The 14,376-nt window shown below is 45.1% G+C and overlaps 1 protein-coding gene across 2 annotated transcripts in view; it reads left to right on the top strand.

Moving 5' to 3' along the window:
- The window catches only part of LOC106577425 (DNA-directed RNA polymerase III subunit RPC1), a 61,227-nt gene that overhangs the window by 22,337 nt on the left and 24,514 nt on the right, over positions 1-14,376 (top strand). For both annotated transcript variants that reach the window (XM_082964980.1, XM_082964981.1), the window contains exons 18-21: positions 6,938-7,056; positions 10,025-10,162; positions 10,786-10,956; positions 12,403-12,516. In XM_082964980.1, the coding sequence (XP_082821106.1) occupies positions 6,938-7,056; positions 10,025-10,162; positions 10,786-10,956; positions 12,403-12,516 (542 nt within the window). The remainder of the gene's footprint in view (positions 1-6,937; positions 7,057-10,024; positions 10,163-10,785; positions 10,957-12,402; positions 12,517-14,376) is intronic.

Below are 14,376 nucleotides of genomic sequence, written 5' to 3'. Positions count from 1 at the left end.
AACTAACCAATCCTCTGATTATGGCTCTGTGTGGCTCCAAAGGTAGATCAACTAACCAATCCTCTGATTATGGCTCTGTGTGGCTCCAAAGGTAGGTCAACTAACCAGCCGCGGAGGTTTAAATGCTGCCTTTACCACACACACACTGTCACACACACACATACATTAATCACATGTCAGGAGCTCTGCTTGTACCCGCTTCTAATAATAAGGACTAACTGGTTCTTATTCACTTCAACTAAGACTTCCTGATTCGCTCTGATTTTATTGGCCATTAGAGCGCTGTTGTCATGGGAACAGCTAGGCTATACTCTAACGTTTGTTATATGGATTATTAGGGGTAGTACTGACCTTTAACTGACCTGTATGTTAACATAGCCATTATAATTGCCTTATTTCATTTTTTCCCTGCTTTAGGCTCTTTCATTATCTGTTTATGGTAGGATGTACAGTATAGTTTATAGTCCAGGACTGATAACTATGCTCAATGGAGATTCTCCACAGATTTTAAAAGCTTAGTCTGTGTCCGGGAAACCAGCCCATGGGTTTAAGGCTGGGGTCGGCGACAGGCTGCCTGCGGGCCAAAACCGGTCTGCAACTTTTTTCACCAGGAATTCAGCAAAAAAAATAGTTTAATTTAGGAAATCTGTTCCCAAGTATTCCAACGAATAAAGAAAAAAAGAGACGTGATCAAGGTATGACATTATTTGGGGTCTTAGTTGTCAATTTGCAGTGTTCAAAATTATTATAATTATGTTCCAGCCTACCCGACCATTCACTCTGACAAAAATCAGCCCCCAGGGCTGAATCTAGTCTCCCTACCCCTGGTTAAGGTAAATAAGTTAGTGTAATGGTAATGTCCTTAAATCCTTTTCTCATCATGTCTCTTCTCCCTGCTGTAGACTCATCAACATCTCTCCATCATTATGTCTCTTCTCCCTGCTGTAGACTCATCAACATCTCTCCATCATTATGTCTCTTCTCCCTGCTGTAAACTCTCATCAACATCTCTCCATCATTATGTCTCTTCTCCCTGCTGTAGACTCATCAACATCTCTCCATCATTATGTCTCTTCTCCCTGCTGTAAACTCTCATCAACATCTCTCCATCATTATGTCTCTTCTCCCTGCTGTAGACTCTCATCAACATCTCTCCATCATTATGTCTCTTCTCCCTGCTGTAGACTCTCATCAACATCTCTCCATCATTATGTCTCTTCCCCCTGCTGTAGACTCTCATCAACCTATCTCCATCATTATGTCTCTTCTCCCTGCTGTAGACTCTCATCAACATCTCTCCATCATTATGTCTCTTCTCCCTGCTGTAGACTCTCATCAACATCTCTCCATCATTATGTCTCTTCTCCCTGCTGTAGACTCTCATCAACATCTCTCCATCATTATGTCTCTTCTCCCTGCTGTAGACTCATCAACATCTCTCCATCATTATGTCTCTTCTCCCTGCTGTAGACTCTCATCAACATCTCTCCATCATTATGTCTCTTCTCCCTGCTGTAGACTCTCATCAACATCTCTCCATCATTATGTCTCTTCTCCCTGCTGTAGACTCATCAACATCTCTCCATTATTATGTCTCTTCTCCCTGCTGTAGACTCTTTCATCAACATCTCTCCATCATTATGTCTCTTCTCCCTGCTGTAGACTCTTTCATCAACATCTCTCCATCATTATGTCTCTTCTCCCTGCTGTAGACTCTCATCAACATCTCTCCATCATTATGTCTCTTCTCCCTGCTGTAAACTCTCATCAACATCTCTCCATCATTATGTCTCTTCTCCCTGCTGTAGACTCTCATCAACATCTCTCCATCATTATGTCTCTTCTCCCTGCTGTAGACTCATCAACATCTCTCCATCATTATGTCTCTTCTCCCTGCTGTAGACTCTCATCAACATCTCTCCATCATTATGTCTCTTCTCCCTGCTGTAGACTCTCATCAACATCTCTCCATCATTATGTCTCTTCTCCCTGCTGTAGACTCATCAACATCTCTCCATTATTATGTCTCTTCTCCCTGCTGTAGACTCTTTCATCAACATCTCTCCATCATTATGTCTCTTCTCCCTGCTGTAGACTCTCATCAACATCTCTCCATCATTATGTCTCTTCTCCCTGCTGTAGACTCTCATCAACATCTCTCCATCATTATGTCTCTTCTCCCTGCTGTAGACTCTCATCAACATCTCTCCATCATTATGTCTCTTCTCCCTGCTGTAGACTCATCAACATCTCTCCATCGTTATGTCTCTTCTCCCTGCTGTAGACTCTCATCAACATCTCTCCATCATTGTCTCTTCTCCCTGCTGTAGACTCTCATCAACATCTCTCCATCATTATGTCTCTTCTCCCTGCTGTAGACTCTCATCAACATCTCTCCATCATTGTCTCTTCTCCCTGCTGTAGACTCTCATCAACATCTCTCCATCATTATGTCTCTTCCCCCTGCTGTAGACTCTCATCAACCTATCTCCATCATTATGTCTCTTCTCCCTGCTGTAGACTCTCATCAACATCTCTCCATCATTGTCTCTTCTCCCTGCTGTAGACTCTCATCAACATCTCTCCATCATTATGTCTCTTCTCCCTGCTGTAGACTCATCAACATCTCTCCATCATTATGTCTCTTCTCCCTGCTGTAGACTCTCATCAACATCTCTCCATCATTATGTCTCTTCTCCCTGCTGTAGACTCATCAACATCTCTCCATCATTATGTCTCTTCTCCCTGCTGTAGACTCATCAACATCTCTCCATCATTATGTCTCTTCTCCCTGCTGTAGACTCTCATCAACATCTCTCCATCATTATGTCTCTTCTCCCTGCTGTAGACTCTTTCATCAACATCTCTCCATCATTATGTCTCTTGTCCCTGCTGTAGACTCTCATCAACATCTCTCCATCATTATGTCTCTTCTCCCTGCTGTAGACTCTCATCAACATCTCTCCATCATTATGTCTCTTCTCCCTGCTGTAGACTCTCATCAACATCTCTCCATCATTATGTCTCTTCTCCCTGCTGTAGACTCATCAACATCTCTCCATCATTATGTCTCTTCTCCCTGCTGTAGACTCATCAACATCTCTCCATCATTATGTCTCTTCTCCCTGCTGTAGACTCTTTCATCAACATCTCTCCATCATTATGTCTCTTCTCCCTGCTGTAGACTCTCATCAACATCTCTCCATCATTATGTCTCTTCTCCCTGCTGTAGACTCTCATCAACATCTCTCCATCATTATGTCTCTTCTCCCTGCTGTAGACTCTCATCAACATCTCTCCATCATTATGTCTCTTCTCCCTGCTGTAGACTCATCAACATCTCTCCATCATTATGTCTCTTCTCCCTGCTGTAGACTCATCAACATCTCTCCATTATTATGTCTCTTCTCCCTGCTGTAGACTCTTTCATCAACATCTCTCCATCATTATGTCTCTTCTCCCTGCTGTAGACTCTCATCAACATCTCTCCATCATTATGTCTCTTCTCCCTGCTGTAGACTCTCATCAACATCTCTCCATCATTATGTCTCTTCTCCCTGCTGTAGACTCTCATCAACATCTCTCCATCATTATGTCTCTTCTCCCTGCTGTAGACTCATCAACATCTCTCCATCGTTATGTCTCTTCTCCCTGCTGTAGACTCTCATCAACATCTCTCCATCATTGTCTCTTCTCCCTGCTGTAGACTCTCATCAACATCTCTCCATCATTATGTCTCTTCTCCCTGCTGTAGACTCTCATCAACATCTCTCCATCATTGTCTCTTCTCCCTGCTGTAGACTCTCATCAACATCTCTCCATCATTATGTCTCTTCCCCCTGCTGTAGACTCTCATCAACCTATCTCCATCATTATGTCTCTTCTCCCTGCTGTAGACTCTCATCAACATCTCTCCATCATTGTCTCTTCTCCCTGCTGTAGACTCTCATCAACATCTCTCCATCATTATGTCTCTTCTCCCTGCTGTAGACTCTTTCATCAACATCTCTCCATCATTATGTCTCTTGTCCCTGCTGTAGACACTCATCAACATCTCTCCATCATTATGTCTCTTCTCCCTGCTGTAGACTCTCATCAACATCTCTCCATCATTATGTCTCTTCTCCCTGCTGTAGACTCTCATCAACATCTCTCCATCATTATGTCTCTTCTCCCTGCTGTAGACTCTCATCAACATCTCTCCATCATTATGTCTCTTCTCCCTGCTGTAGACTCTCATCAACATCTCTCCATCATTATGTCTCTTCTCCCTGCTGTAGACTCTCATCAACATCTCTCCATCATTATGTCTCTTCTCCCTGCTGTAGACTCTCATCAACATCTCTCCATCATTATGTCTCTTCTCCCTGCTGTAGACTCTCATCAACATCTCTCCATCATTATGTCTCTTCCCCCTGCTGTAGACTCTCATCAACATATCTCCATCATTATGTCTCTTCTCCCTGCTGTAGACTCTCATCAACATCTCTCCATCATTATGTCTCTTCTCCCTGCTGTAGACTCTCATCAACATCTCTCCATCATTATGTCTCTTCTCCCTGCTGTAGACTCTCATCAACATCTCTCCATCATTATGTCTCTTCTCCCTGCTGTAGACTCTCATCAACATCTCTCCATCATTATGTCTCTTCTCCCTGCTGTAGACTCATCAACATCTCTCCATCGTTATGTCTCTTCTCCCTGCTGTAGACTCTCATCAACATCTCTCCATCATTGTCTCTTCTCCCTGCTGTAGACTCTCATCAACATCTCTCCATCATTATGTCTCTTCTCCCTGCTGTAGACTCTCATCAACATCTCTCCATCATTGTCTCTTCTCCCTGCTGTAGACTCTCATCAACATCTCTCCATCATTATGTCTCTTCCCCCTGCTGTAGACTCTCATCAACCTATCTCCATCATTATGTCTCTTCTCCCTGCTGTAGACTCTCATCAACATCTCTCCATCATTGTCTCTTCTCCCTGCTGTAGACTCTCATCAACATCTCTCCATCATTATGTCTCTTCTCCCTGCTGTAGACTCATCAACATCTCTCCATCATTATGTCTCTTCTCCCTGCTGTAGACTCTTTCATCAACATCTCTCCATCATTATGTCTCTTGTCCCTGCTGTAGACTCTCATCAACATCTCTCCATCATTATGTCTCTTCTCCCTGCTGTAGACTCTCATCAACATCTCTCCATCATTATGTCTCTTCTCCCTGCTGTAGACTCATCAACATCTCTCCATCATTATGTCTCTTCTCCCTGCTGTAGACTCATCAACATCTCTCCATCATTATGTCTCTTCTCCCTGCTGTAGACTCATCAACATCTCTCCATCATTATGTCTCTTCTCCCTGCTGTAGACTCTTTCATCAACATCTCTCCATCATTGTCTCTTCTCCCTGCTGTAGACTCTCATCAACATCTCTCCATCATTATGTCTCTTCTCCCTGCTGTAGACTCTCATCAACATCTCTCCATCATTATGTCTCTTCTCCCTGCTGTAGACTCTCATCAACATCTCTCCATCATTATGTCTCTTCTCCCTGCTGTAGACTCATCAACATCTCTCCATCATTATGTCTCTTCTCCCTGCTGTAGACTCATCAACATCTCTCCATTATTATGTCTCTTCTCCCTGCTGTAGACTCTTTCATCAACATCTCTCCATCATTATGTCTCTTCTCCCTGCTGTAGACTCTCATCAACATCTCTCCATCATTATGTCTCTTCTCCCTGCTGTAGACTCATCAACATCTCTCCATCATTATGTCTCATCTCCCTGCTGTAGACTCTCATCAACATCTCTCCATCATTATGTCTCTTCTCCCTGCTGTAGACTCATCAACATCTCTCCATCATTATGTCTCTTCTCCCTGCTGTAGACTCTCATCAATATCTCTCCGTCATTATGTCTCTTCTCCCTGCTGTAGACTCATCAACGTCTCTCCATCATTATGTCTCTTCTCCCTGCTGTAGACTCATCAACGTCTCTCCATCATTATGTCTCTTCTCCCTGCTGTAGACTCATCAACATCTCTCCATTATTATGTCTCTTCTCCCTGCTGTAGACTCTTTCATCAACATCTCTCCATCATTATGTCTCTTCTCCCTGCTGTAGACTAATCAACATCTCTCCATCATTATGTCTCTTCTCCCTGCTGTAGACTCATCAACATCTCTCCATTATTATGTCTCTTCTCCCTGCTGTAGACTCTCATCAACATCTCTCCATCATTATGTCTCTTCTCCCTGCTGTAGACTCTCATCAACATCTCTCCATCATTATGTCTCTTCTCCCTGCTGTAGACTCTCATCAACATCTCTCCATCATTATGTCTCTTCTCCCTGCTGTAGACTCATCAACATCTCTCCATCATTATGTCTCTTCTCCCTGCTGTAGACTCTCATCAACATCTCTCCATCATTATGTCTCTTCTCCCTGCTGTAGACTCTCATCAACATCTCTCCATCATTATGTCTCTTCTACCTGCTGTAGACTCATCAACATCTCTCCATCATTATGTCTCTTCTCCCTGCTACATTTCTCATGTATTCATTGATTATGGGCAGTACATGTATATGGTCCAACTCAATGGTGTTGTGGTTAGAGGTCTTGAGAGTGTGATCCCCGGCCGAGTCATACCAAAGAAAAATGAGACCTGGTGCATCTCTGCTTATCACTCTGCATTAAGGAGATAGATTGGGGGTAAGGCCCTGTGATAGACTAGTGTCCTGTCCAGGGGGTGTACTGGTACATCACGCTACAGAAACAGGAGATCCTAGTCCTATGAGCCGTTCTGGCTGCTTGCTTTCTTTTACCAGTATATGGTAGAATGCTTAGGATTTTTTAGTTTTCTTTGTTTCAAGGTGATGATTCAGTAATGCTAATGGTCGTATTTCTTCATCCCTTTCATTCTCCCCTCCTAGGATCCTTCATCAACATCTCCCAGATGATTGCCTGTGTGGGCCAGCAGGCTATAAGCGGCTCTCGAGTGCCCGACGGCTTTGAGAACCGCTCGCTGCCACACTTTGAGAAGCACTCTAAAGTAAGATTCTCTAAGAACCTCTTAAGGCCTTTATTAACCAACTGAAATCACCATTATATCTGTCCAGAGTCTCAGAGCATGGGTTCATTCATTCATAACATCAAGATATTATGGCGGGCTATCTCCCAAATGACACCCTATTTCATAGTGCACTCCTTTTGACCAGGGCACTGATAGGGTTCTGGTCAAAAGTAGGGCATTATATAGGGAGTAGGGGGACATTGGGACACAGCTGAGGACCTGAAGCCACTCCTGGAGGACAATGGAAGTAGATATAATTACTCAGAACAAAAATATAAACGCAACATGCAGCAATTTCAAAGATTTTACTTAGTTACAGTTCATATAAGGAAATCAGTCAATTGAAATCAATTCATTAGGCCCTAATCTATGGATTTCACATGACTGGAAAATACAGACTGCATTAACATCTGTCAGTCAGTATCTGGTGTGTTCACTATTTGCCTCATGCAGCGCGACACATATTCTCCGCATAGAGTTGATCAGGATGTTGATTTGTGGAATGTTGTTCCACTCCTCTTCAATGGCTGTGCAAAGTTGGTCGATATTGGTGGGAACTGGAACACGCTGTCGTTCACGTCAATCCAGAGCATCCCAAACATGCTCAATGGGTGGTGACATGTCTGGTGAGTATGCAGGCCATGGAAGAACTGGGACATTTTCAGCTTCCAGGAATTGTGTACAGATCCTTGCGACATGGTTCATATAATCATTATCATGCTGAAACATGGGATGATGGTGGTGGCTAAATGGCATGACAATGGGCCTCAGGATCTCATCACGGTATCTCTGTGCATTAAAATTGCCATCAATAAAATGCAATTTGCATAACCCCATCTCATCACCATGGGGCACTCTGTTCACAACATTGACATCAGCAAACAGCTCGCCCACACAACGCCGTACACGGTGTCTGCCATCTGACCGGGACAGTTGAAACCGGAGTTCGTCCGTGATGAGCACACTTCTCCAGTGGCCGTCGATGTGAGCATTGGCCCACTCAAGTCGATTTATGATGCCGAACTGCAGTCAGGTCAAGACCCTGGTGAGGACGACGAGCACGCAGATGAGCTTACCTGAGACGGTTTCTGACAGTTTGTGCAGATAAGGAAAAATAAATGTGTATTTCATTTAACTGTTGAACGCGAGGAAGGAATGAAGCAACAATAGAGAAGGAAAGAGGAGGTAGACTAATAACATCAGGGGAAGTATTATGAAAGGTATACATGTATCAGCCTACTAATTATACACATAGGTCCTATTATATTTCAACCTTCTCTAGCTTATACTTGTAACTTTATAGGCTGCATGTGCAGCACCAGAATCACATGTTCTCTCCTGGCTTTATCATGGTTTGAACAATGTACATATATTATACAGTAGGCTACATTAATACCTTTCACACTCAAAAGATTAGCCTACTGGAACTAGTTTCATGTATTTACCCATGAGAACATATAGCTAGCTATATCTACGGGCTCTAATGTGTTTCTGTCATGTGGAATGTGCAGTAGCCTGTATCATATACAGTTCATTCTGAAAGGATTCACACCCCTTGACTTTTTCCACATTTTGTTACGTTAGTCTTATTCTAAAAATGTATGAAATCATTTTTCCCCTTCATCAATCTACACACAATACCCCATAATGACCAAGCGAAAACAGGTTTTTAGAAATGTTTGCAAATTTATAAAAATAAACAAATACCTTATTTACATAAGTATTCAGACCCTTTGCTATGAGACTCTAAATTGAGCTCAGGTGCTCATCAGGTGCTCATCCTGTTTCATTTGATCATCCTTGAGATGTTTCTACAACTTGAGTGGAGTCCACCTGTGGTCAATTAAATTGATTGGACATGATTTGGAAAGGCACACACCTGTCTATATAAGGTACCACAGTTGACAGTACATGTCAGAGCAAAAACCAAGCCATGAGGTCGAAGTAATTGTCCGTAGAGCTCCGAGACAGGATTGTGTCGTGGCACAGATCTGGGGAAGGGTACCAAAAAATGTCTGCAGCATTGAAGGTCCCCAAGAACACAGTGGCCACCATCATTCTTAAATGGAAGAAGTTTGGAACCACCAAGACTCTTCCTAGAGATGGCCGCCCGGCCAACCTGCGCAATCGGGGGAGAAGGGCCTTGGTCAGGTAGGTGAACAAGAATCTGATGGTCACTCTGACAGAGTGCCAGAGTTCCTCTGTAGAGATGGGAGTACCTTCCAGAAGGACAACCATCTCTGCAGCACTCCACAAATCAGGCCTTTATGGTAGAGTGGCCAGACAGAAGCCACTCCTCAGTAAAAGGCACATAACAGCCCGTTTGAAGTTTGCCAAAAGGCACCTAAAGGACTCTGACCATGAGAAACAAGACTCTCTGGCCTGATGAAACCAAGATTGAACTATTTTGCCCTGAATGCCAAGCGTTACATCTGGAAGAAACCTGGCATCATCCCTACGGTGAAGCATGGTGGTGGCAGCAACATGCTGTGGGGATATTATTCAGCGGCAGGGACTGGGAGACTAGTCAGGATGCGGAGGATTGAGAAACACACAGCCTGATGCAAAAACGATCTCTAGCTTAAACAGACGGGTTTTGATGGGGATTTATGTTAATTAGATTTCCGCGAACCTGCAGAAATTGTAGGCTAAGGGTTGAAAAACGTTCAAACGTTCATAATGTTTCTCCTTCCTAGCAGTAAACAACATCTCCAGCTGGCTCAGTCAGAGACCTGTTTTCATTTTTTTTTTCTCTAACGGATGAATACCGAAATGTCAACCCTTTTCCCTCCTTAGTGCACTACTTCTGACCAAGTCGCTGTGGGGCCCTGGTCAGAAGTAATGCACTCTACAGTAATAGTGAATAGGGTGCCATTTGGGACTCGTCCGGGGCCTTATATAATGATGTAACACCTCTTTCTCTATCTCTCTGTGTGTGGTGTCACAGCTTCCTGCGGCTAAAGGCTTTGTGGCTGACAGCTTTTATTCAGGCCTGACGCCCACGGAGTTCTTTTTCCACACTATGGCTGGTCGAGAGGGCTTGGTGGACACCGCTGTTAAAACAGCAGAGACCGGATACATGCAGGTAACACACACACACCGCTGGGCTGCTGTCTGCTGCACCGTACCCAACACCCTCTGCTCTCTGCTTGTATTAAAGAAAAGAGGAACAACGTGTGCTCCCTACAAATCTAAATCTGATCAGGCTCCCTCTTGAGTAGCGATCAGGGTTATCTCCTAGGGCATGGAATATTCAACTCTGACCCTATGAGGTCTGGAGCCTGCTGGATTTCTGTTCTGCCTGGTCATTAATATCACCCACCTGGTGTCCCAGGTCTAAGTCAGGCCCTGGTCATTAATATCACCCACCTGGTGTCCCAGGTCTAAGTCAGGCCCTGGTCATTAATATCACCCACCTGGTGTCCCAGGTCTAAGTCAGGCCCTGACTAGAGGGGAACAATGAAAACATGCAGTGGAGCTGGCCTGGCGGTCCAGAGTTGAGGGTCCTAGGGGTGTGTTGTTGATGTGGTCAGATCAGAACAGCTCACCATCTGACTAATGGCACATAGCAGAGGAACGGTGTTGAGTGGTCACACACACACACACACACACACACGGTTACACAACAAGCAGGATTAAATAGGCCTATCTGTTGTTGATTCATCCTCTGATCTGTTCTTCTGTGGTGGATGTGTTGTGTGTCAACAGAGACGTCTGGTGAAGTCGTTGGAGGACCTGTGTTCCCAGTATGATCTGACGGTACGGAGCTCCACTGGTGACATCATCCAGTTTGTCTATGGGGGGGACGGCCTGGACCCGGCCGCCATGGAGGGGAAAGATGAACCGCTGGAGTTCAACAGAGTTCTGGACAACATCCGGGTAAGTCACACGTGTACGACAAGACTTAATCTCACACACAGAGACATACACACAGAGACATACACACAGAGAGAGAGAAACACGCACGCACAGAGACATGCACACAGAGAGAGAGAAACACGCACGCACAGAGACATACACACAGACACGCACACACAGAGAGAGAAACACGCACGCACAGAGACATACACACAGAGAGAGAGAAACACGCACACACAGAGACATGCACACACAGAGAGAGAGAGAGAGATACATGCAGATGCTCACACACCCATTATTATCTTAGACCTCACCTGTCGTCAGTCTGGCAACAGTAACATCAACAAGCCTGCATTTCAAAGTGCCAGACTTCAGAATGTGCAGACGGTGAAATGAGGTTTTACCCAGCGTGCATGTTGTCATCTCTATGTATGTGTTGGTGATGCAGGTCAGCTGTTTGTTCACCCGCCCACAGTTACTAATAACACATCCACACTCCTCCCTCTCTCCATCCCTCTCTCTCCATCCCTCTCTCTCCATCCCTCTCTCTCCATCCCTCTCTCCATCCCTCTCTCTCATCCCTCTCTCCATCCCTCCTCTCTCCATCCCTCCTCTCTCCATCCCTCTCTCTCCATCCCTCTCTCCATCCCTCTCTCCATCCCCCTCTCTCCATCCCTCTCTCTCCATCCCTCTCTCTCCATCCCTCTCTCTCCATCCCTCTCTCCATCCCTCTCTCCATCCCTCCTCTCTCCATCCCTCCTCTCTCCATCCCTCCTCTCTCCATCCCTCCTCTCTCCATCCCTCCTCTCTCCATCCCTCCTCTCTCCATCCCTCCTCTCTCCATCCCTCCTCTCTCCATCCCTCCTCTCTCCATCCCTCCTCTCTCCATCGCTCCTCTCTCCATCCCTCGCTCCTCTCTCCATCCCTCCTCCCTCTCTCCATCCCTCTTCTCTCCATCCCTCCTCTCTCCATCCCTCCTCTCTCCATCCCTCCTCTCTCCATCCCTCCTCTCTCCATCCCTCTCTCTCCATCCCTCTCTCCATCCCTCTCTCCATCCCTCTCTCCATCCCTCTCTCTCCATCCCTCGCTCCTCTCTCCATCCCTCGCTCCTCTCTCCATCCCTCCCTCCTCTCTCCCTCTCTCCTCTCTCTATCTCTCCTCTCTCCATCCCTCTATCCCTCCTTCCTCTATCCCTCCTTCCCCCATCCCTCTATCCCTCCTTTCCACCTCCCTCCATTCCTCTGCCCCTCCTCCCTCATCCCTCTATCCCTCCTCCCTCCATTCCTCTATCCCTCATCCCTCCATCCCTCTATCCCTCCTCTCCATCCCTCTATCCCTCCTCCCTCTATCCCTCCTCCCTCTATCCCTCTATCCCTCCTCCCTCTATCCCTCCTCCCTCTATCCCTCCTCCCTCCATTCCTCTGCCCCTCCATCCCTCTATCCCTCCTCCATCCTTCCATCCCCCAGTCGGTCCATACGTGTTCAGAGCAGCCAGCCCTTAGTAAGAATGAGTTGGTCCTGACAGCAGAGTCCATCATGAAGAGGAGTGACTTCAAGTGCTGCCGAGACAGCTTCCTCGAGGTAAATAACTATCACTTGTCCACTTGACTGCTTCTATGGCTGCGTTCAAAATGGCACCCTATTCCCTACATGGTGCACTTTAACCAGAGCCCTGGTCTAAAGTAGTGCACTGCATACCGTAGAGAATAGGGAGCCATTTGGGACCAGACTATATTATTGATTTTAGTTCTATTATCAACAGTAATGTTCCAGCCTATAGACCTATATCAATCATCAACAGTAATGTTCCAGGGTATAGACCTATATCAGTCATCAACCGTAATGTTCCAGGGTATAGACCTATATCAATCATCAACCGTAATGTTCCAGTGTATAGACCTATATCAGTCATCAACAGTAATGTTCCAGGGTATAGACCTATATCAGTCATCAACAGTAATGTTCCAGGGTATAGACCTATATCAGTCATCAACAGTAATGTTCCAGGGTATAGACCTGTATCAGTCATCAACAGTAATGTTCCAGGGTATAGACCTGTATCAGTCATCAACAGTAATGTTCCAGGGTATAGACCTGTATCAGTCATCAACAGTAATGTTCCAGGGTATAGACCTGTATCAGTCATCAACAGTAATGTTCCAGGGTATAGACCTGTATCAGTCATCAACAGTAATGTTCCAGGGTATAGACCTGTATCAGTCATCAACAGTAATGTTCCAGGGTATAGACCTGTATCAGTCATCAACAGTAATGTTCCAGGGTATAGACCTGTATCAGTCATCAACAGTAATGTTCCAGGGTATAGACCTGTATCAGTCATCAACAGTAATGTTCCAGGGTATAGACCTGTATCAGTCATCAACAGTAATGTTCCAGGGTATAGACCTGTATCAGTCATCAACAGTAATGTTCCAGGGTATAGACCTGTATCAGTCATCAACAGTAATGTTCCAGGGTATAGACCTATATCAATTATCAACAGTAATGTTACAGCATATAGACCTATATCAATCATCAACAGCCAGTTAAAATGTCAAGTTTGACAGATTTCTTCATTCAAACCAACGTTACCAGCAATTACACCCCGGCGTATAGACCGAGACATAGACCTGGGTAACAACCTCAAATGGCACCCTATTCCCTATGGGCTGCACTACTGTTTACCTGGGCCCACTGGGCTCTGTATAGGGACTGGGGTGACATTTAGGACACAGACGTATATTATGGCCTATCAACAGCCACAGCCAACAGCAGATCTTCAACCACCGTTCAAATATTTATAGATTTATCAAGTCATCCTTCAGTCACATGTAGGTAAAACATGTTGATTTCTATATAGAATCTGAACGAGCGTATTCTGCTGTTTCCATGACGCTTCCCTTTGTCAAATAGAATTCTCAGAATTCAAGAGTTGCAGCTCTATTTTCAAATGTCACTTGTTCCAAGAATATCTGTGCTAGCGAGGCACCACTGCTCTGGTTACTAGGCAAAAACTACTAACATAATAAACTTCAAATTGCAATATGCTGTTCTGTCATCAATTGAAGAATGGGCGATAGAAACCAGATAGAAGCTGATAATGGTGCATGTGACTTCAGTTACGTTCTGGTTTGCCGCCGATGTCCAAACCAAGTACTTGCTCAATGTCTTTCCATATCAGGGGAAAGCTGAAACCAGGCCTGCAGGTGAGTGACTGTGTGAGGCTGTGGGTTTGAGACTCATGAAGTCTTACACGGACAAAGGCAGTAATTGTGACCATGGAGAACTTCTTCACATCAACTTCCCCGGCAGACAAGTTGATTGTGAAGAAGACTAGCCTGTTCAGAACAGTGAACAAACAAAGGCGGGAGCTTGCAGCAGGTCCTGCTCTCTCTCTTCCTCAAGCACCACAGCTCCAAGCAGGCTGCCGAGGCAGCAGGT

The sequence above is a fragment of the Salmo salar genome, chromosome 18, assembly GCF_965601325.2.
Source record: "Salmo salar chromosome 18, fSalSal1, whole genome shotgun sequence".
Taxonomy (NCBI): Eukaryota; Metazoa; Chordata; class Actinopteri; order Salmoniformes; family Salmonidae; genus Salmo; species Salmo salar.
This window is presented reverse-complemented; position numbering and strand designations above follow the sequence as displayed.